Source organism: Carcharodon carcharias, assembly GCF_017639515.1.
Source record: "Carcharodon carcharias isolate sCarCar2 chromosome 37 unlocalized genomic scaffold, sCarCar2.pri SUPER_37_unloc_1, whole genome shotgun sequence".
Lineage (NCBI taxonomy): Eukaryota > Metazoa > Chordata > Chondrichthyes > Lamniformes > Lamnidae > Carcharodon > Carcharodon carcharias.
The window spans coordinates 3,122,253-3,143,621 of NW_024470758.1; the positions used below are offsets into that span (position 1 = coordinate 3,122,253).

The 21,369-nt window shown below is 48.7% G+C and overlaps 1 protein-coding gene across 1 annotated transcript; it reads left to right on the forward strand.

Annotated features, from left to right (window-relative positions):
* Positions 1-13,980: 13,980 nt before the first annotated feature.
* On the forward strand, positions 13,981-20,910 carry LOC121274486 (basic leucine zipper transcriptional factor ATF-like 3). Its single transcript, XM_041181825.1, has 3 exons — positions 13,981-14,291; positions 16,709-16,813; positions 19,759-20,910. Exons 1-3 carry the CDS (start codon positions 14,184-14,186, stop codon positions 19,972-19,974), a joined length of 429 nt encoding a protein of 142 aa, XP_041037759.1. The 5' UTR covers positions 13,981-14,183; the 3' UTR covers positions 19,975-20,910.
* The last annotated feature ends 459 nt before the right edge of the window (positions 20,911-21,369 follow it).

The window sequence follows — 21,369 nt, forward strand, 5'->3', positions numbered from 1 at the left end:
CCTATACCATACAGTTCAAGGAGGCAGCTCACCATCCCCTACTCAAGGGCAATTAGGATTGGGCAATAAATGGCGGCCTAGCCAGCGACGCCCACATCCCAGAATAAATTGTTTAAAAAATAAAGCTCTGTCAGGCAATAGCCAAGTGGTTATGGTACTGGGCTTGTAACCCCAAGATCAAGAGTTCAAATCTCACAATGGCAAAACTATGAAACAATGTAACTTCATCTGAATAGGAACAGATGGAAACGTGTTTGTACTCGAAAGAGTTACACCACCCTGTTCACCTCTTGGTGCAAGTGAAATCCTTGTCATTGGCCTCTGAGTCTATAAAACGCATCTATCTCTATCCCTATTATACATTAAATTTAGTATTAGCATTTCATTGGAAACTTGTAAGTGCTTGCAGTACCTATTACTCCTGTATGTTAAATGTGAAAGTTGTTACATTGTGTAACACACTATAGCTGTTGTTATCTAGTGACTATAAAATTGTGTCCAAATCCCTCGAAGGCCTCATTCCTCCCTATCTCTGTAATCTCCTCCAGCCCTACAATCCTCCCCAGATCTCCACATTCCTCCGTTTCTGACCTCTTGAGCATCCCTGATTTCAATCACTCCACCATGGGCGTTTGTGCCTTCAGCTGCCTGGGCCCTAAGCTCTGGAATTCCCTCCCTAAAACTCTCCAACCTGCTGGTACCAACTTTCTGGTACTTTTCCTCTCTTACTTGCTGTCTCAAAGCTTGAGGTTATGGTAATGTTATTGGGCTGGTAATCCAGAGGCCTGGACTAATGACTATTAAATCTGTGTCCTTCCGCCATTGGGAACAGTTTCTCTCTTTCCTGGACTCTCTTTCCAAGGTCTACCCTGTCTAAACGTCTCATGATTTTGAATCTCTCTGTCAAATCTACTCTCAGCCTTCTCTAAGGCAAACAGTCCCAGCTTCTCCAATCCATCTGTGTAACTGAAGTCCTTCATCCCTGGAACCATTCTTGTAAATCTTTTCTGCACCTTCTTTAAAACCTTCACATCCTTCCTAAAATGCGGTGCTCAAAATTGGACACAATACGCTAGTTGAGGTTAAACCAGTGTTGTATAAAGGTTCATCATAACTTTCTTACTTTTGTACTCTTTGACTCTATTTATAAAACCCAGGACCCCATATTCTCAACCTGTCCTGTCACCTTCAACAATTTCTTCCAACCAAAATGAATCACTTCTGCTTCCCTGAATAAATTTAATCTGCCATTTGTCAGCCCATCCCACTGGCCTGTCTATTGCTGACAAAAAAGAAACATTTTTTGTCAAAGTTTTTCGTCTTACACTCATCAGGACAATTGGCAAGAAAATACCAATGTCAGAGGAAGCGGCATATTTATACTTATGAAAAGAGAGTGCTGATTGGCTGGCATGCAGACTCTGATTGGTAGAGATGTTGTTATGGACAGTGCACAAGTTGATTATGACTGACAGTTAACTGCCAAGCATTGTTTGAAATTTAAACCAGGCAGCTTGACTCTGATTGGTTTAATTCCCTGGGGAATGAACCAGTGAATGGATGTAACTTATTTTGTTCAGCTGAAACAGGTGCAAGGTGTGTACATGTTCTTTCTGTCTGCAAAGAACATGGCCCTGTGTATTAATATATGTATCTTCCAGTACACACAAATGTGCCACACTGCGAGCCTGACTGACAATCTTAAATTGGTTGTCAGCATAATTCTTAGCACACTGAGGATTATTTAGCAAAATTGTCCAATCGTGGAATCACATCTAAAGTTGGACACTGTGTTTTGAGTTTTGCAAACATGGGCTGGTTGGGGACAGTCCATACCTTGCCCATTATGAACAGTGAAAAGGACATGCTGTTTGATACGATCCGCCAGTCTTTGGGATGAATGATCTACATACCGAGCATCACAATAGCCTGTCTATGTCCTCTTGAAGTTGATCTCTATCCTCTTCACAGTTCACAACACTGCTAAGTTTTGTGCTGTCTGCAAATTTTGAAATTGTGCCTTGCAATCAAGAAAAGCAGCGGCTCTCATACCGAACCCTGGGGAACACCACTACTATGAACTTCCTCCATTCTGAAAAACAACCGTTCACCACTACTGTTTGTTCCTTGTCACTCAGACAGCTCCGCATCCATGCTGCCACTGTCCATTTATTCCACGGCCTTTAACTTTGCTGACAGGCCTGTATTGCGACTTCATCAAATGCCTTTTGGAAATCCATGTACACCACATCAACCGCATCGCCCTCATTAACCCTCTCTGTTAGCTCGTCAAAAAGCTCAATCATGTTAGTTGAACACGATTTGACTTTTTAACAAACCTGAGCAGGCTTTCTTAATTAGTCCACGCTTGTCCAAGTGACTGTTCATTTTCCCCCAGAATATTGATTCAAAAGATTTTCCTACTACCAAGGTTAAACTGACTGGCGTGTAGTTGCTGGGTTTATCCTTACACCCTTCCTTTTTTAACAATCGTGTCAGATTTACACCCTCATACCTAAGGAAGATTGGAAGATTATGGCCTGTGCCTCCACAATTTCCACTTTTATTTCCCTCAGCATTGTTGGAAGTGTCCCATCCAGTCCTGACGACTTATCAACTTTAAGTACAGCCAGCCTCTCGACTGTCTCCTCTTTATTAAGTGTGAACCCATCCAGTATCTCAACATTGACTTGGGCAGCATCTTCTTCCTTGGGAAAGATAGATGTAGCGTACTAATTTAATATTCCAGTGAAGCTCAATGCAAACTGGAGGAAGAGCATCTCACCTTCCGATTAGGCACTTCACAGGCTTCCGGACTGAATATTGAGTTCAACAACTTCGGACCATGAGCTCTCTGCTCCATCCTCACCCCTTTTTAATCCCCTTTTTTCAATATTCATGTTTATTTTTAAGTTTTTATTTTTTATCCACTTACTTTTATTATTATTAATAATATTTGTATTTATTTTCATTCTTATTCATTGTTTTATCCCCACCTTTTATCCTATTTTCTATCTTTTTTCCCACCACCGTCCCCTCCCCCCACCCCACCCCCACGAGGACCATCTGTTACTTGTTCATGTTGTTCTTTCCAGAGTGCTTACCCTTGTCCTGCTATTACCACATTCTGCTTTCTGACCTTAATGCCACCATCAGCACCTCCTTTAGCCAGTACCACTACCATTAACACCCCTTTGTCCTTTTGTTCATGACATCTTGCTCAATCTCTCCTTTGCCTCCACCTGTCACTGGCCTTCTATCCAGCGTCACCTGCTCCACCACCGCCCCCACCCCCCCCACCCCCCTTAAACAGTATAAGTTTCATCACATTTTTACTTCTCTTTAGCTCGGAAGAAGAATCATATGGAGTCAAAACATTAATTCTGACTTTCTCTCCACAGAGCATCTGTTAGACCTGCTGAGTTTTTCCAGCATTTTCTGTTTTTGTTTCAGATTTCCAGCACCTGCAGTATTTTGCTTATATATTAATTTAATACCTCAGCCATACCCTCTGCCTCTTGTTGAGGTGCCCTTTTAAGTCACTAATACACCCCACCCTTCCTGTTTCTACCGTTTTACTATTTAACCAAGGTACGGTATTAGCGTATGAACACTGCATTCAGTGGATTTGTTTGCTCTTTAAGTTAACCTCTATTATGAAGGAATGCTGTATAAATGTGTTTAAAGTTTGTCCAATAACATCGCCAATGGAAATCTGATTTTATCTTAATGACTTTATAAGAAATCCTCTGACACGGGTTATGCTGGCTGTTTAGTTCTGTAGATGTATTGTAGTTCTGTTCATTGTTAATTGTTTATAAGGAGGCCATGAACCTACTTCAAAACAACAAACAGCTTCTACAGAAAACGTCCCTGGGAGTTTAAAAAGGATCAGGCAATTTGGAACCGATCTTGAACCATTTATGATTCAGCCGAGGGATTTAATTTTACTTTCTGTCACATTCTTCTGGGCTAAGGTCGCTTTCAGCTGCCAACATTAAGGTCATAATGTTTCCCTGAACAAGGCAGGGTCAGATTTGGGCTTGGTGCTTGAAAGGAATATAAAAGCTTCGTCACCGCTGTTAATCAGGCATGTGTAGCAATCGCACACTGATTGGAAAGTGATAATGACCACTCAATCACATATGCCTAAGCTGTTTAAGTCCATATGTTACACTGTGCATACTGCAAGATACAACGAAACCCATAGCCTTCTGAGTCAAAAGTTTGTGGGTTTAGAACCCCACTTCAAGGACTTGAGCCCCTAGCCTAGGCTGACATCCAGAGTGCCAGTAATGCACTTATGGAGTTGGGACTTTCAGACGAGATGTCTGCTGGCTTAGGAGATTGCCAAAGTTCCCACGGCCACTGTTGGCACGTGGCGGAGTCTGCAGATCGCGCATTGGACTTATCAGCCATCTCAGAACCCATCAAACCGGAGTGGAAGCGAGTCATCCTCGATCCCAAGGGACTGCTGAAGGAGGAGAAGGGGGTTGTTAGAAAAAGAGCCGGAGATTTGTCCCCGCTGCCCTGGCTAAAATTTACCCCTCAACCACCTACAAGAGGTTTACTTGCGTGTTGCTGAAAAAGAGACATGCTTTTGAAGCATTTCGACCTGCACTCATCAGGACAATTCGCAAGAATACCACTAGTAAAGGGAACGACAATTTATACTGCATGAGACCAGCACTCTCTTCTCATGCAGTATAAATTGTTGTCCACTTTACTATAGGTATTCTTGCGAACTGTCCTGATGAGTGCTAGATGAAAAGCTTTGACAGCATGTCTGTTATTTCAGCCATACTCAGGTTCGCTTACATTTATCTTATGTGTGCTTTTGGACATGGTGTGGGTGAAAACAGATGATATATAAATGCAGATTCTTTCCTCCTTTCTAAACTAAAATTGAACTGCGAATCTTTAACAGTCTCCCAAACCAGCAGACATGTCGTCTGTACTTCCAGTAATATGACGACTGGGGCTCATAGCCACATCCGGACGGAGTGATTCCCACCCTTCATTGTCAGTGATACTGAGTGAAGAAACCTGCGGGCCGGGGGAAGTTCTGCTCAACGTATTCTGTTCTTGGGCTACCTCTGGACAACACTTCTGAGGGAAGCAGGGGAACCTGAGAGTACGAAGACGTGTTCAGGTACCTCCCTTCGAAATGTTGCAGTTCAGGAATCTAATCCCCGCTTTTGTTGAAGGGCGAGCGGCATGCGGGCCTTCAGTTTTTCACCAGCTGATGTTACAGTTGTGGAGAGACCTGTGAAGCGGAGATGCTCAAACCAAACACCGTCTGCAGGAGATCACCAGCATAGGTTCCCTCCACCCACCACCCCCCCCCACCCCCAAAACCCCACCACCCACCCACCCAGCTGCAATGATCAGGGACTTTAATCCATACGTATATTAAAACATTTTCCTTTGGATAGGAAGACTTGCATTTATGTAGCACCTTTCCTGACCTCAGGATGTCCCGAAGCGCCTTGCAGCTAGTGTCGTACTGTTGCAATGTAGTCACCGCCCGAATGTAGGCAGCCAAACTGTGCACAGTGAGATCCCACAAGCAGGATCTTTGCAATTTTGGTTGAGGGTTCAATTTTATCCAGGATGTCAGGGAGGACTCTCTGTACTTCTTCAAATAGTATCGCGGGATCTTTTACATCCACCTGAGTGGGCAGGCGGGGGCCTTGGTTTCATACATTATTGAAAAGACAGCCACTCCAACCATGCAGCACTCCCTCACTGAGAGTGACGGCCTGGATCCTGCGCTCAGTCCCTTCAGCCCCTTAGTCCTGATATGCCGTTAAGTTAGATCATGGCTGATCTGTGTCTTGACTCCATCTATCCACCCTGGCTCCGAGACCCTCGGTCCCCTTACCTAAGAAAACTTTGCCAATCTCAGATTTTAATTTTTTGGTTGACTGCACCCGTCTCCCCCCCCACCACCACAACCCTCACAACCTCAACATCTTTTCGGGGGGGAGAGAGTCCTAGATTCGCAGTCCCCTCTGTGTGAAGAAGCACTTTTTGACATCTCCCCTGAACGGCCTGGCTCTCGTTTTAAGGTTCTGCCCCCTTGTCCTGGACTCCTCCCAGCCAGAGGAAACAATTTATCTCTATCGACCCTATCGAATCCTTTAATCATCTTAAAATAGGTTGTTTGGATCACCCCTTAATCTTCTACACTCGAGGGAATACAAGCCAAGCCTGTGTAACCTGCCCTTGTATTTTAACCCTTTTAGCCTCAGCGCCCTGATAATTTGTGCTGTATCTACTCCAATATCCTTCATGAAGTGTGGTGCCCAGAAGTGAACACAGTTACTCTGGGGCCAGAATCTTATGCGGGTCAGGCAGGAGGGTTTGCGATTGACCCGACAGCGCGTGAAATCGCCCCAGAAGATAACGGATGCGTGTCCTGATGTCATCGCACATTCACGCGGTAGTTCGCTCGGGCGGGCTGAAATGTCCCGGGGGTTGGGGGGGTGGGGGGGGGAGGTGCGGCAGGGGGGTTGGGGGGGCAGGGGGGTGGGGGGGTGAAATATAATGATAAAAAGATATTTGGGGACAGATGGATATTTTGAGTCCTGCTGCCAGGTGCTTGAATGAAGCTCTGTTCTGTCGAAGGGTCATGAGGACTCGAAACGTCAACTCTTTTCTTCTCCGCCGATGCTGCCAGACCTGCTGAGTTTTTCCAGGCAATTCTGTTTTTGTTCTGCATAGACACAGTTTGCTGTACTTTTTTCTTGTCTTTTAATCTGTCCGGCTCCGCAGCCGCTGTCTGCCTTCAGTTCACTGGAAGCGCCCACCCGCACCCTCACTTTTGTCAGTGCCCTCCCCCTACCCTCTTATTCCCACCCCTCCCCCCCCCCCCTCCCCTCAGCAGCGCTGAGGCTTTGCCAGCGCCATTTCACGCTGGCTGGCCGTTAATTGGCGGAAGCGCATTTCACAGGCCCATCAGTCGCGCATGCCCACGAGCGTAAGATTCAGGCCCAGATGGGATCTAACCAGTGTTCTCAGCCGGTATGATTGTCCTGTAGACGTGATTTAAAGTTTCACCCGAAAGGTGGTAACTCTAACACTTCCCCAGTACTGAGCAGAAGTGTGTGAGACTAGGTCATAACGCTGAAGTTTTTTTTTTAAACTTATTCATTCAGGGGATGTGATTTATTCCCCATCTTGAATTGCCCTTGAGGTGGTGAGCCGTATTCTTGAACCGCTGCAGTCCACGTGGTGTAGGTATGCCCACAGAGCTGTTAGGAAGGGAGTTTTCATTCATTTTAGGCTTTTGCTACAACTGAGTTGCTCACTCAGCCATTTCAGAGGGCTAGAGTCACATGTAGGTAGGTAAGGGTGGCAGATTTCCTTCCCTAAAGGAAACCAGATGGGTTTTTAAACATGAAACAATTCCAGATTTATTAATTGAATTTAAATTCCACCAGCTGCCGTGATGGGATTTGAACCCGTGTACCCCCAGACCATTAGCCTAGGCCTCTGGATTACTCATCACAGTGACATTACCATTGCACCACCATCTCCCTGTGGCCCACGTTAGACCATAGAAGTTTTGTATAAGTTATAACATAAGTTATAACATAAGAACATAAGAAATTGGAGCAGGAGTAGGCCATTCGGCCCCTCAAGCCTGCCCCGCCATTCAATAAGTTCATGGCTGATCTGACCCAGGCCTCGACTCCTCTTTCGTGCTGGCCCCTCATAGCCCTCAACTCCCCAATATTTCAAAATTCGATCTGCTTCCTCTTTAAATACTTTCATTGATCTAGCCTCCACAACTCTCTGGGATAGAGTATTCCAGACATTCATTACCCTCGAGAGAAGAAATTCCTTCGCATCTCAGTTTTAAATGAGTGTCCCCTTATTCTGTAACTATGTCCCCTAGTTCGATATCCCCCCACTAGGGGAAACATCTTCTCAACATCTACCCTGTCTGGCCCCCTCAGAATCTTGTACGTTTCAATAAGATCACCCCTTATTCTTCTAAACTCTAATGAATAAAGACCTAACCTGTTTAGCCATTCTTGATAAGTCAACCCCTTCATCCCAGGAATTGGCCTACAGAATCTCTTTTGAACTGCCTCCAATGCTTTCTTAAATATGGGGACCAAAACTGTATACAGTGCTCCAGTTGCAGCCTCACCAACACCCTGTACTGTTTTAACAAGACTCCCCTAATTTTAAACTCCAACCCCCGAGCAATACAAGCCAGAATCCCATTTGCTTTCTTAATTACTTGCTGTACCTACATGCTAACTTCTTGTGTTTCATACACAAGAAAACCCAGGTCCCTCTGTGCAGCACTTTTTTTTGGAGTCTCTCTTCATTTAAATAATAGTCTGTCTTTTGATTCCTCCTACCAAAGTGCATGGCCTCACACTTTCCAACATTAAACTCCATCTGCCAAGGTGTTGCCCACTCACTCAACTTGTCTATGTCCCCTTGCAGATTCCGTATGTCATACTTTGAACGTCCCGACACTGCAGAAGAAGCTGTCATGGTTTCCTGATTGGCTAAGATTTTACGGAAACGAATATCTAGAATTTTATAGCATGGAGGAGGCCATTCGGCCCATCGTGCCTGCCAGTTTTTTTGAATGAGCTACCAAGTAGTTCCATTCTTTCACCCATGGTCCTGCGATTTCTACCCTTCAAGTGTTTATCCAATTCCGCTTTTGAAAGTGATCATTGAATCTGCTTCCACCGTCCTTTCAGGCAGCGCATTCTAGAAATATCTGAATTGCTTTCCCACTCCTCGAGTAGAAAGTCCCTCTTTCATTCACTGCACACATGCTGCAATATACATTGGTGTTACGTTAAAAATCATATCGACTCTGCTGAGATAGATTTTAACCACACTGGCACTTTCTGATACATCATCTGACAGGCTGTTATCACACTGGCTGTGTGTGCAAATGGGTGACACTAAGGTATTTAACTGCAGGGGCATCACAGCTGCAGGACGGCCAAGTGTTGAATCCTGCATATTATTAATTATTGCACCACACATCTCAATATGTAACCTGTATTAATTACAGGATATCACACAGACTCCGCCCAGCATTTTGTTCCTAACACGTTATCAATAAATTAGACTGGAATGTTCCATACCTGCTTAAGGTTTACAGGTTGTTTACAATAGCCTGCCTTGCCGTGTCTGTCATACCTATCCGAGGAAGCCCAGTGATGGTGGGGATTAAATACACTTTTAAAAACAGTCAATGCTAGAAATGTATAGGTCAGTACAGGGCTATGGGAAGAGGTGGGATTAGTTTGGGATTGATACAGGGCTACAGACAGAGAATGGGGCAGTGGGATTAGTTTGGGATTGACACAGGGCTATGGGGAGAGAGTGGGGCAGTGGGATTAGTTTGGGATTGATACAGGGCTATGGGGAGAGAGTGGGGCAGTAGGATTAGTTTTGGATTGATACAGGGCTATGGGGAGAGATCAGGCAGTGGGATTAGTTTGGGATTGATACAGGCCTATAGGGATAGAGTAAACCAGTGGCATTAATTAAGGATTGATACAGGGCTATAGGGAGAGAGCAGGGCAATGGGATTAGTTTAGGATTGATAGAGGGCTATGGGGATAGAGGGGGGCAGTGAGATTAGTTTGGGATTGAAAAAGTGCTATGGGGTGAGAAAGGGGCAGTGTGATTAGTTTGGGATTGATACAGAGCTATGGGGAGAGAGCGGGGCAATGGGATTAGTTGGGATTGATACACGCCTATAGGGATAGAGCAAACCAGTGGTGTAATTAAGGATTGATACAGGGCTATTGGGAGAGAGCGGGGCAGTGCGATTAGTTTGGGATTGATAGAGGGCTATGGGGTGAAAAAGGGGCAGTGGGATTAATTTGGGATTGAAACAGGGCTATGGGGAGAGTGCAGGGCAGTGGGATTAATTTGGTATTGATAGAGGGCTATGGGGTGAAAAAGGGGCAGTGGGATTAATTTGGGATTGAAACAGGGCTATGGGGTGAAAAAGGGGCAGTGGGATTAATTTGGGATTGAAACAGGGCTATGGGGAGAGTGCAGGGCAGTGGGATTAATTTGGGATTGATAGAGGGCTATGGGGTGAAAAAGGGGCAGTGGGATTAATTTGGGATTGAAACAGGGCTATGGGGTGAAAAAGGGGCAGTGGGATTAATTTGGAATTGAAACAGGGCTATGGGGAGAGAGCGGGGCAGTGGGATTAGTTTGGGATTGATACAGGGCTATGGGGAGAGAGCGGGGCAGTGGGATTAGTTTGGGATTGATACAGGGCTATGGGGAGAGAGCGGGGCAGTGGGATTAGTTTGGGATTGATACAGGGCTATGGGGAGAGAGTGGGGCAGTGGGATTAGTTTGGGATTGATACAGGGCTATGGGGTGAGAAAGGGGCAGTGGGGTTAATTTGGGATTGATACAGGGCTATGGGGAGAAAGTGGGGCAGTGGGATTAGTTTGGGATTGATACAGGCCTATAGGGATAGAGCAAACCAGTGGCGTTAATTAAGGATTGATACAGGGCTATAGGGAGAGAGCAGGGCAGTGGGATTAGTTTAGGATTGATACAGGGCTATGGGGAGAGTGCGGGTCAGTGGGATTAGTTTGGGATTGATAGAGGGCTATGGGGATAGGGGGGCAGTGGGATTAGTTTGGGATTGATAGAGGGCTATGGGATGAAAAAGGGGCAGTGGGATTAATTTGGGATTGGTACAGGGCTATGGGGAGAGTGCGAGTTAGTGGGATTAGTTTGAAATTGATACGGGGCTATGGGGAGAAAGTGGGGTAGTGGGAATAGTTTGGGATTGATACAGGGGTATGGGGAGAGAGTGGGGCAGTGGGATTAGTTTGGGATTGATACAGGGCTATGGGGAGAGAGCAGGGGAGTGGGATTAGTTTGGAATTGATACGGTGCTATGGGGAGAAAGTGGGGTAGTGAGATTAGTTTGGCATTGATACAGGGTTATGGGTAGAGAGCAGGGCACTGAGATTAGTCTGGGATTGATACAGGGCTATGGGAAGAGTGTGGGGCAGTGGGATTAGTTTGCGATTGATACAGGGGTATGGGGAGAGAGTGGGGCAGTGGGATTAGTTTGGGATTGATACAGGGCTATGGGGAGAGAGCAGGGGAGTGGGATTAGTTTGGAATTGAGACGGTGCTATGGGGAGAAAGTGGGGTAGTGAGATTAGTTTGGCATTGATACAGGGGTATGGGTAGAGAGCGGGGCACTGAGATTAGTCTGGGATTGATACAGGGCTATGGGAAGAGTGTGGGGCAGTGGGATTAGTTTGGGATTGATACAGGGGTATGGGGAGAGAGTGGGGCAGTGGGATTAGTTTGGGATTGATACAGGGCTATGGGGAGAGCGCGGGGCAGTGGGATTAGTTTGGGATTGATACAGGGCTATGGGGAGAGAGCAGGGGAATGGGATTAGTTTGGAATTGATACGGTGCCAAGGGGAGAAAGTGGGGTAGTGAGATTAGTTTGGCATTGATACAGGGGTATGGGGAGAGAGCGGGGCACTGAGATTAGTCTGGGATTGATACAGGGCTATGGGAAGAGTGTGGGGCAGTGGGATTAGTTTGGGATTGATACAGGGCTATGGGGAGAGAGTGGGGCAGTGTGATTAGTTTGGATTGATACAGGGCTATGCGGACAGAGAGGGGCAGTGGGATTAGTTTGGATTGATACAGGGCTATGGGGAGAGAGTGGGGCAGTGGGATTAGTTTGGGATTGATACAGGGCTGTGGAGAGAGAGCGGGGTGGTGGGATTAGTTTGAATTGTTTGATGGGCCAAACAACCTCCATTTGTGCTGTAAATCTCCAAGGGCTAGTGGTTTTGTGGTCTTGTCTGCCAGCTTCATTTGTCCTTACACCTCCGTTCTTTCTCCAATTCTGCCTCACTGCCGGCTCAGACTCTTTAGCTGTTCGATTAACAGCTGACGATGCATCTTTTCCCTTTCTGAACAAGCCCTTTACAACTTTCACTGAATATTTTTGCAACTTCCTTTCAGAAACCCCTGCCATCTTCTACAAAGCTCTGCAGGCTCTCTGATCTCACTTTCCAGTTGTGCCTTAAATATGCCGCACACTGCCAGGAAGGAAAGTGACCCCGAAAGAAGCTGAGGAATTCAGCAAGTCTTCCCCTGAGGTACCACTCACAGACAGACACTGGACTCGCTGCAATTTACACGCTCCCTTCTTTGTGCAGTTGTGCTTCTTAGGTCCTGATCTGCTGTCCAGGTCTTCTTGAGGAACGTTGAGCCTGAAGTTTACCCCAAGACAAGCCCGGCAGTGCGATGCCCCTGCAGTTGAATAGCCTTCTGGGTGCACACTGTCCATGTGCATTGACTAGCCCTGTGGGTCCACTTCTCTGCCAGGTCCTGTTAGGATCTGAAAACACTCGCCCTTTCGCGATAGCAAATCTAACCCTCTGGCCTGACAGCCGCACAGAATAGATTGATGCTGCACAGGAGGAGGTCATTCTGCCCATCGTGCCTGTGCTGGCTCTTTGAAAAAGTTATCCAATTAGCCAATCTCCACTGACCCCTGCTCTTTCCCCACAGCCCCGCCAATTTCTCCGTTTCAAGTGTCAGAGGTGCCCCCTTTCAGTTGAGATATTAAACCACGGCTCTGTCTGCTCTCTCAGGTGGATGTAAAAGATCCCATGGCCACTATTGGAAGAAAAACAGGGGAGAGTTTTCCCCGATGTCCAATATTTATCACTCAACCAAGACGGCAAAGCAAATGCTGTTTGTGGGAGCTTTCTGTGCACAATTTGGCAGCTGCGTTTCCAACAACATTGGTTTCCAACTGGTGTCTGTAGACTCTTTGCTGGGGCAACAAATATGCTCCTGCTCTCCCCGTGCTTCTGTGAGAGAGGGGCCAAGACAGTGGGGGAGGGCAGGTCTCGAGACCATAATAGCATCGGGGATGATTAAAGTCAACGAAAACCTACAATTTATCTTGCTGAGTCACAACCTTATCGTCTGTCTGATGGCCAATTCACTCACTTGCAGTCCTGCTCAAATCACTCAAACTCACCCCAGAGACCCACAGGATCAGTCTCCCTTGGGACAAGAGGTGTCCCTGACCTGGGACAGTCAACGTAAGGGACAATCCCTTAAAATATGGGTCAGTCAGTCACTCTGTTCATACTGGGACTATTACCTCGCAATAGTATTACAATCTGTGTGTTTTTTTTATTTGTTCATGGGATGTGGGCCAGCATTTATTGCCCATCCCCAATTGTCCCTTGAGAAGGTAGTGGTGAGCCACCTTCTTGAACCACTGCAGTCCCTGTGGTGTAAGTACACCCACAGTGCTATTAGGGAGGGAGTTCCAGGATTTTGACCCAGCGACAGTGAAGGAACAGCCGATATATTTCCAAGTCAGGATGGTGTGCAGCTTTGAGGGGGACTCACAGGTGGTGGTGTTCCCCATGTGTCTGCTGCCCTTGTCCTTCTAGATGGTAGAGGTGTGGGGAGGGGTGTGTTTACTAATCCATTTGACAGGTCCATCGATCAAAATCAAAGGGTTGAGAACCATCCTCCAACAGCAGTGTCCACCTTTGGGAAAAGAAATAAAATTGACTGTGACATTAAAGCTGTTTCACAAAAGTTCGATTCCCTTTCGGCCAGAACGTACTGAGTTTAAAACAATATTGAACTGCTACATGTACTTTTTTTTTAAATGAAATTCTCGGTTTGATTTCCAGGATTTTACCATACATCTTGCACAACAAAAAGGTTATTTTTCAACACTATTTTAAACTCTACATGTGGGTGGCCCTACCGGACAATGCAAGAGAGAGAGAAAAAAACAAAAGAATCACAAGGCTAAACTCGGGGGAGGGAAGAAGCAGTGGGACTTTCCCAGCCCATGTGACTTCCCTGCATTAACCTATCCAGTGTTTTCCTCTCAGTGGCTGAGGGCACGGCTTGTAATAAAGTGAAACTGAAGCCAAATTCCTATAAAGGGAAGCTGGGCTGCACTGAGGCTGGTTTCTTTGCACATACAGACAGACAGAGAGAGAGACAGAGAGAGAAAGAGAAAGCTCGTCCAGCAGTGACAGCTCGAAGCCTCCTGTCCTTGGAGCGTTTGCCCTTCTCGTTTCTCTGCAACTTCGTGCACTGTGTGCGCTCCACCACCCCCATCCCACCGCCCACGGAAGTTTTATGAGGTTTCATAACTTCTCCTCGCCCTGCAGCATGGCTGGTATGTGCACAGCCGTGGAGTTCTCTCCTGAATTTGAAACGGACGATTCCAGCCAGAATTCTGAAAAGGTAACTCTCTCTCTATCTCTCTGCCCACGCTCTCTCTCCCCTTAGTTTAGTGGTTTGCCCTGACCTGGGAGGTTTGATGAATGAGCATATTCGCATGTGTGTGTGTGTGTGTTTTATTTTAAACAGGAGTTCTTGCTATCCACTCATGTATTTATATCAGGCCAGGAGTGACTCACCGCAGGCAAATGGCCAAAGTTGTTCAATGTCTCGGTTCTGTTGACTGTGAGCTGTGTGTGGCTCAAGGTGTCACCACGTCACTTCTTTCTGTGACAGTAGCTTGTGGGTTTGAGCCCCGCTCCAGAGACTTGAGCCCGTATTACAGGCTGACACTCCCATTGCCAGTGCTGAGGGAGCGCTGCGCTGTCAGAGGGTCAGTGCTGAGGGAGCGCTGTGCTGTCGGAGGATCAGTACTGAGGGAGCGCTGCGCTGTCGGAGGATCAGTAATGAGGGAGCGCTGCGCTGTCGGAGGGCCAGTGCTGAGGGAGTGCTGCACTGTCGGAGGGTCAGTACTGAGTGAGTGCTGCACTGTCGGAGGGTCAGTACTGAGGGAGCGCTGCGCTGTCAGAGGGTCAGTGCTGAGGGAGCGCTGCGCTGTCAGAGGGTCAGTGGTGAGGGAGCGCTGCGCTGTCAGAGGGTCAGTGGTGAGGGAGCGCTGCGCTGTCAGAGGGTCAGTGCTGAGGGAGCGCTGCGCTGTCGGAGGATCAGTACTGAGGGAGCTCTGCGCTGTCGGAGGGCCAGTGCTGAAGGAGTGCTGCACTGTCAGAGGGTCAGTGCTGAGGGAGCGCTGCGCTGTCGGAGGATCAGTACTGTGGGAGCGCTGCGCTGTCGGAGGATCAGTACTGAGGGATTGCTGCACTGTCAGAGGGTCAGTGCTGAGGGAGTGCTGCACTGTCAGAGGGTCAGTGCTGAGGGAGCGCTGCGCTGTCGGAGGATCAGTACTGTGGGAGCGCTGCGCTGTCGGAGGGCCAGTGCTGAAGGAGTGCTGCACTGTCAGAGGGCCGGTGCCGGGGGAGCGCCGCGCTGTCGGAGGGCCGGTGCCGCGGGAGCGCCGCGCTGTCGGAGGGCCAGTGCCGCGGGAGCGCCGCGCTGTCGGAGGGCTGGTGCCGTGGGAGCGCCGCGCTGTCGGAGGGCCACACTGTCGGAGGGCCGGTGTCGAGGGAGAGCCGCGCTGTCGGAGGGCCGCACTGTCAGAGGGTCGGTGCCGAGGGAGAGCCGCACTGTCGGTGCCATGGGGGTGCCGCGCTGTTGGCGTGTCACTCCTGAGGGAGCGCCACGCTGTCGGAGGGCTGGTGCCGCGGGAGCGCCGCGCTGTCGGAGGGCCACACTGTCGGAGGGCCGGTGCCGAGGGAGAGCCGCGCTGTCGGAGGGCCGCACTGTCAGAGGGTCGGTGCCGAGGGAGGGCCGCACTGTCGGTGCCATGGGGGTGCCGCGCTGTTGGCGTGTCACTCCTGAGGGAACGCCGTGCTGTCGGAGGGCCGGTGCCGAGGGAGCGCCGCGCTGTCGGAGGGCCACACTGTCGGAGGGCCGGTGCCGAGGGAGAGCCGCGCTGTCGGAGGGCCGCACTGTCAGAGGGTCGGTGCCGAGGGAGAGCCGCACTGTCAGTGCCATGGGGGTGCCGCGCTGTTGGCGTGTCACTCCTGAGGGAACGCCGTGCTGTCAGAGGGCCGGTGCCGAGGGAGCGCTGCGCTGTCGGAGGGCCGTGCCGAGGTAGGGCCACGCTGTCGGAGAGTTGGCACCGATGGAGCGCCGCGCTGTCGGAGGGCCGCGCTCAGAGGGTTGGCACCGATGGAGCGCCGCGCTGTCGGAGGGTTGGCACCAATGGAGCGCCGTGCTGTCGCAGGGCCAGTGCCGAGAGAGGGCCGCGCTGTCGGAGGGCTGGTACCAAGGGAGCGCCACACTGTCGGAGGGCCGGTGCCAAGGGAGCGCCGCACTGTCGGCGTGTCACTCCTGATGGAGTGCCGCGCTGTCGGAGGTGTCATCCTTTGATAAGACCTTCGAGGATCAGTTGCTCCTTGGGTGCACTTAAAAGCCACCGTTTGATGAACTGCTGGGGACCTCTCTTCAGTCGGCTGTAACTAACATCTATCCCTCAACTAACACTCTAACCCTGATGACATCTCGGTTGCTCTTTGTGGGATCTTGCTTTGTGCAGTATTTGGGTACTATGTTAACGGGTGAGTTTATAGGTTGCAAAGTGCTTTGGGTAGTCTGAAGGATGTGAGGAGAAGCGCTATTTAAATGCAAGTTTTAAAGGACTCTTATGATGATGGCTGGAGGTTCAGCGGGAGATGTCGCTTTTGGATTAAATTGAACTTGCCAACTAAGAAGGCACTTTGGTAATGCAAAGTATGTGCTAGGGGAGGGAGAGGTGACCATTGCCCATGTTGCTATGATTACTGACCTTCTAATGTGTGCAGGATTACGAGGGTGATGATAAAAAACTCAGGCGAAGAGAAAAGAACCGGATCGCAGCCCAGAAAAGTCGCCAGAAACAGACACAGAGGGCGGACAGTTTACACCAGGTAAGAACTCGGTGGCGGGATCGAACCCAGGCTCCTGTTGGCGCCAGCTTGTATCTGCTCAGAGTTTGTTTGGCTTGTGCCCTCCGCCAAAACCTCCCAGCTGAGGAGAAGGCCATTCGGCCCCTGGTGCTGGTGCCAGCTCTTTGAGAGAGCTATCGAATTGGTCCCGCTCCTACCTGCTGTTTCCACTGAAGATTTCAAAAGCTCAGAGGTTGACACGTGTAGGTTTTAGGGAGCTTAATGCCACATTATTTTCACTGGGTTGGGAGAAGCTCATCGACTGAAGGCAAGGGAGGAATGGCACCAAGTGCATTGTTCATTCAGGGAGCTTACACAGATATGATGGGCCGAATGGCCTCCTTTTGTGCTGTAACAATTCTATGATTCTGTGGCTGTCTCACTCTCGACAACAGTTGAGCTTGCTGAATAAATGAGGGTCTGTTAATTCTAATCTTTGCTGAGTTATTTTTCCACCCAGACTTTGGAGTTGGGATGTAGGTGAACTGGAGCTTGCAGTAACACAGAGCATTGTAGCTGCGAATGAGAGAGCGGGAGAGACTGCAGTTTTAACCTCTGATCATGTCTACTTGTCTCTAACTGACCAGCCTTCACTTGTATTGGTTCTGAAGGGGAGACGGTCAGTCTACACCTGCCCCCCTCCCAAACCAAAGATTCCGCCTGGTGGAGCCACACAGGATTCTGCGTTCTTGATTCACTCTCTTATGTGATTTCTGCACGGCCGACCTCACTGGAAACGCCAACGTTGCGTGCGGAAAGGCCAGGCGAAAGAGGTGGTTTCGGCCGCCTCTGTTCACCATTCAGGGCTCGAGCCCTCGGAGGGTCCCGGGGAGCAGGGGAATTGTCCATCGGAAGTTCAGACTTCCCGGGCAATTCCCATGGAGTCTTTGCGTCGCGACTTCTGACACAAGCTGCATTACAGCAAGGACTCGTGCCACAGACTGGTACTGTGTGGCGCAATGCCCGTGGGTGCTGTGAGGCTGAGGGCAAGGATGCTGGCCTACCCCACCCCCCCCCCCACACACACACACACAAACACACGCACCCTGCCAACTGTGGCCATCAGGCAAAATGGTCGGTAGGACATGGTACCACTGGGCAGTAGGCAGCTAGGTGGCTGCATCACCGTTGCCACTCTCGGCTAGGAATGTGCTGGTTAGCTTGTGGGAGGGGTTTGCAAGAACATACAATGTCCATGAAACAAATAGAGGGGCAGAGATGGCAGCCACCCAGCCATTGAATGCCCCTTCTGCCACAAATAACCACAACTTCATGGAGCTGGGCATCAAAATTTCGAATGGTGCCATTCCATCAGAGAAAGTCGGGGCTGGGTATTGAGGGAGTGTTCAAGAGGACAGAGGTCCCAGAATGAAAATTCCCTTTAACTGTCGCTTGGGACTACAGAACTTAAAATTGCTGCAAAAAAGCAACAAAGGCCCAAATCCTTGGATCAGGGTCAGACACCCTGTTTCCAAACAAAACAACGCTACCCACTCACCTTCCTCCAATTTTTCTGGCTAATCCTCTGATGGAGCATCCTGCAGAACTCAGCGCAGGAAACCTCGTGGGGGAAAGTGGAGAGAATCTGCTTTTTAGGGCACTAGCTGTTGTATTCTGTTGCAATAAAGAGTTTAAATGCCCCCAAGCTTCTCAGTATGTTAGTCTGTGAGCGAATGGGTGAATGTGTAGGTGTGTAAGGGGGTAGGGCAGGTAAGGTAAGGGGATTGGGTGGTTGGTGGGTAAGGTGGCAGGTGGGTAGGGTGCTGATGTCGAGTCAGTGGTCAGAGGAAGTTGGGGGGTGGCATGGGTGGAGGCTAGTCAGGTCGGGGAAGAGTTGGGTGGTGGGGACTAGTCGGGTTGGGTCAGAAAGGGGGAGTTAGGGAGACGTAGTAGTGTGTCAGTTGTTTACAAAAATAAAAATAGCTGGAAAATTTCAGGTCTAACAGCATCTGCGGAGAGGAATACAGTTAACGTTTCGAGTCCAAATGACTCTTCATCAGAACCCACTGATCTGATGAAGAGTCATACGGACTCAAAAACGTTAACTGTGTTCCTCTCCGCAGATGCTGTTAGACCTGCTGAATTTTTCCAGCTATTTTTATTTTTGTTTCAGATTTCCAACATCCGCAGTATTTTGCTTTTATCTTAGTGTCAGTTGTTTAGTTGCCTTGAAGTTAGAGTAGGACTTTTCTATCTAACATTTCCTGGGTAACTATCCAGATAAGTAAGTCAGAACTATCTGAAGTCTCCAACACACCTATACATTCACCCATTCGCTCACAGACTCAGAGCTGGAGACTTCTTGGGAGGTTCCTGGGCACCAGGGGAATTCCCCATCAGAAGTTCAAACTTCCTGGGCTATTTCCATGGAGTCTTTGTGTCGACACTTCCAAGGGATCCTGAATCGTATCTAGAGAGGGAGATCTGGTTTCCAGTGGTCCAGAGACTGGAAGATCTGGGCCTTGCTGTCAAAGCTTTCCATCTTGTACTCACCAGGACACAACACAAGAATGCCAAATTTCAAAGGGAGCAATATTGTCTCTCCCTTTGAGATTTGGTGTTCTTGTGAATCTGTCCTGATGAGTGCAAGACGAAAAGCTCGGACAGCATTTCTCTTTTTCTTCCCGGCAATACTGACTACTATTTGTCAGAGTTAACAAAAAGCTGCACTGAAGCAAGGACTCATGTCACAAATTGGTACAGTATGGCATAGTGCCCCCAACACACAGTGACAGGCAATATATCAGAGCGGGGGGGGGGGGGGGGGGGCGGAATCGGGTGTTGGGGGCTGAGAATGTTGGGGGTTAGCGGGAGGGTATGAGAGTGCGGAGGGGCCGGTGAAAATGAGAATGCCTGGTTGCAGTTTGTTTTTATTTTTGTGAACAAAGCCCCCTCTTGGTTACAAGCCTCTTGTTTTGCACCTCCAGGAGTACGAGCAACTGGAAAGAGAAAATGCCTCGCTGAAGAAGGAGATCCAGAGCCTGAGGGATGAGCTGAAGCAGTGGAACCAGGTTGTACAGCAGCACGAGCCACAGTGTGCCATGCTGACTGCGACCAGCGCTCCGCTCATCAGCAAACAGCAGGTCGATGTGACAGACTTTCTACCTGAAGACTGGCGGGAAGCCGAGCTCCTGACGTACTAGACTGCAATGCCAGAGAGTACTGCATACTTTCAGCGAGCGGGCACAGTTCAGTAGCAAGTGGGCTCCAGTGCACTCGACTCTGACTGCCTTGTCGTGCCCCCATCTTTAAGGACTTGACGTACGAGCTTAACAATGCTGGGCCCGGGCACCCTGAGATTGCAAGAAGAACTTGCATTTATATAGCGACTTTCACAGCCTTAGGACGTTCCAAAGCGCTTTACAACCATAGTTGTACTTTTAGAAGTTACAATGTGGGATTGTGTTTCTGTAGTCTGGTGATATTGTCGCTCCAGCACGATTGTTTTGGACTATTTCCAAAGCCCTTTGGTGAGGAAAAGCAGATTGCATGAATTGTATGGATGTGTACGTGTGTGTTTGTGTGTGTGTGTGTGTTTTAAACTGTGTATTGGCTGTAAAGTGAAACCTTTTTTGTCTCTCCACTCTGAAGAGACCCAACAGTGAGTCCATGCTTTGCTAACGGCTCAATGAGGGGAGGAAGCGGTTCAGAGCTCGGGAAGTGGTTTGCGTCTCCCCAGATGAGAGTGTCCAATCCTCGGCTTGCCTCGAGCTCATCAGCCCTGAGAGAGTCGACTTCCTCTGCCTTAACTACTAGTTCACTACCTTGCCTCAAATGTGCTGTCTTTTTTTTTAATTCCAAAAATCCAATTGCACATATTGTTTGAGTTGCAGGCGTGAGTGCACTTTTTAGATGGATAGCAAACTGCCTGTATAGAGCTTGAGTTTGCTGTTGTGGACCTAAGGGAGCTTAAAATGGTGTGAGCCAGGTGATGTCAGGAAGCACTTCTTCACACAAATGGGAATCTGGAATTCCCTCCACCATAAAACTTTGGATGTTGGCAGCCAATTGAAAATCTCAAAACCGAGATTCATAGATTTTTTTTTTCCCTTTTATGGAACCAAGGGGATCAGCTAAGAGCTAATTCGAGGGGCTGAACGGCCGTCTCCTGCTCATATTGGTGGGGGGGGATTGGGTTGCGGAGCAAGTGACACGGAAGAGAGATTGGACAAAATGTGGTCTCTCTCTCTCTCTACCTTCCCCGCAGATTGAGCTGCAGCCACACAGCACTGTGATCTATCCCAGAGTAGGGCGTGTGCAACAGCCTCACAGTTTCCACTGAAATCATTTTCCCAAAGCAATCTCCATTGTCCTGTTGCGAGACATCATTGCCCTAATCTTTTAACACTGCTGGCTGATTCAGTACAAACATAAGAAATAGGAACAGGACTGGACCATTTGGCCCCTCTAGCCTGTTCCACTACTCAGCAAGATCGTGGCTGATCTTCCAACTCAACTCCACCTTCCCGCACTTACCACATATCCCTCGATTCCCATGTTATTGATCTCTGTCTTGAATAGGCTCAACGGCTGAGCAT

What these genes read in the sequence shown, in the direction of transcription:
- LOC121274486 (XM_041181825.1), top strand. Translation starts at nt 14,184, where the DNA reads ATGAGGTTTCATAACTTCTCCTCGCCCTGCAGCATGGCTGGTATGTGC. An exon ending in CCAGCCAGAATTCTGAAAAG is followed by an intron (nt 14,292 to 16,708) that starts GTAACTCTCTCT and finishes TAATGTGTGCAG; the next exon opens with GATTACGAGGGTGATGATAA. An exon ending in GGGCGGACAGTTTACACCAG is followed by an intron (nt 16,814 to 19,758) that starts GTAAGAACTCGG and finishes TTGCACCTCCAG; the next exon opens with GAGTACGAGCAACTGGAAAG.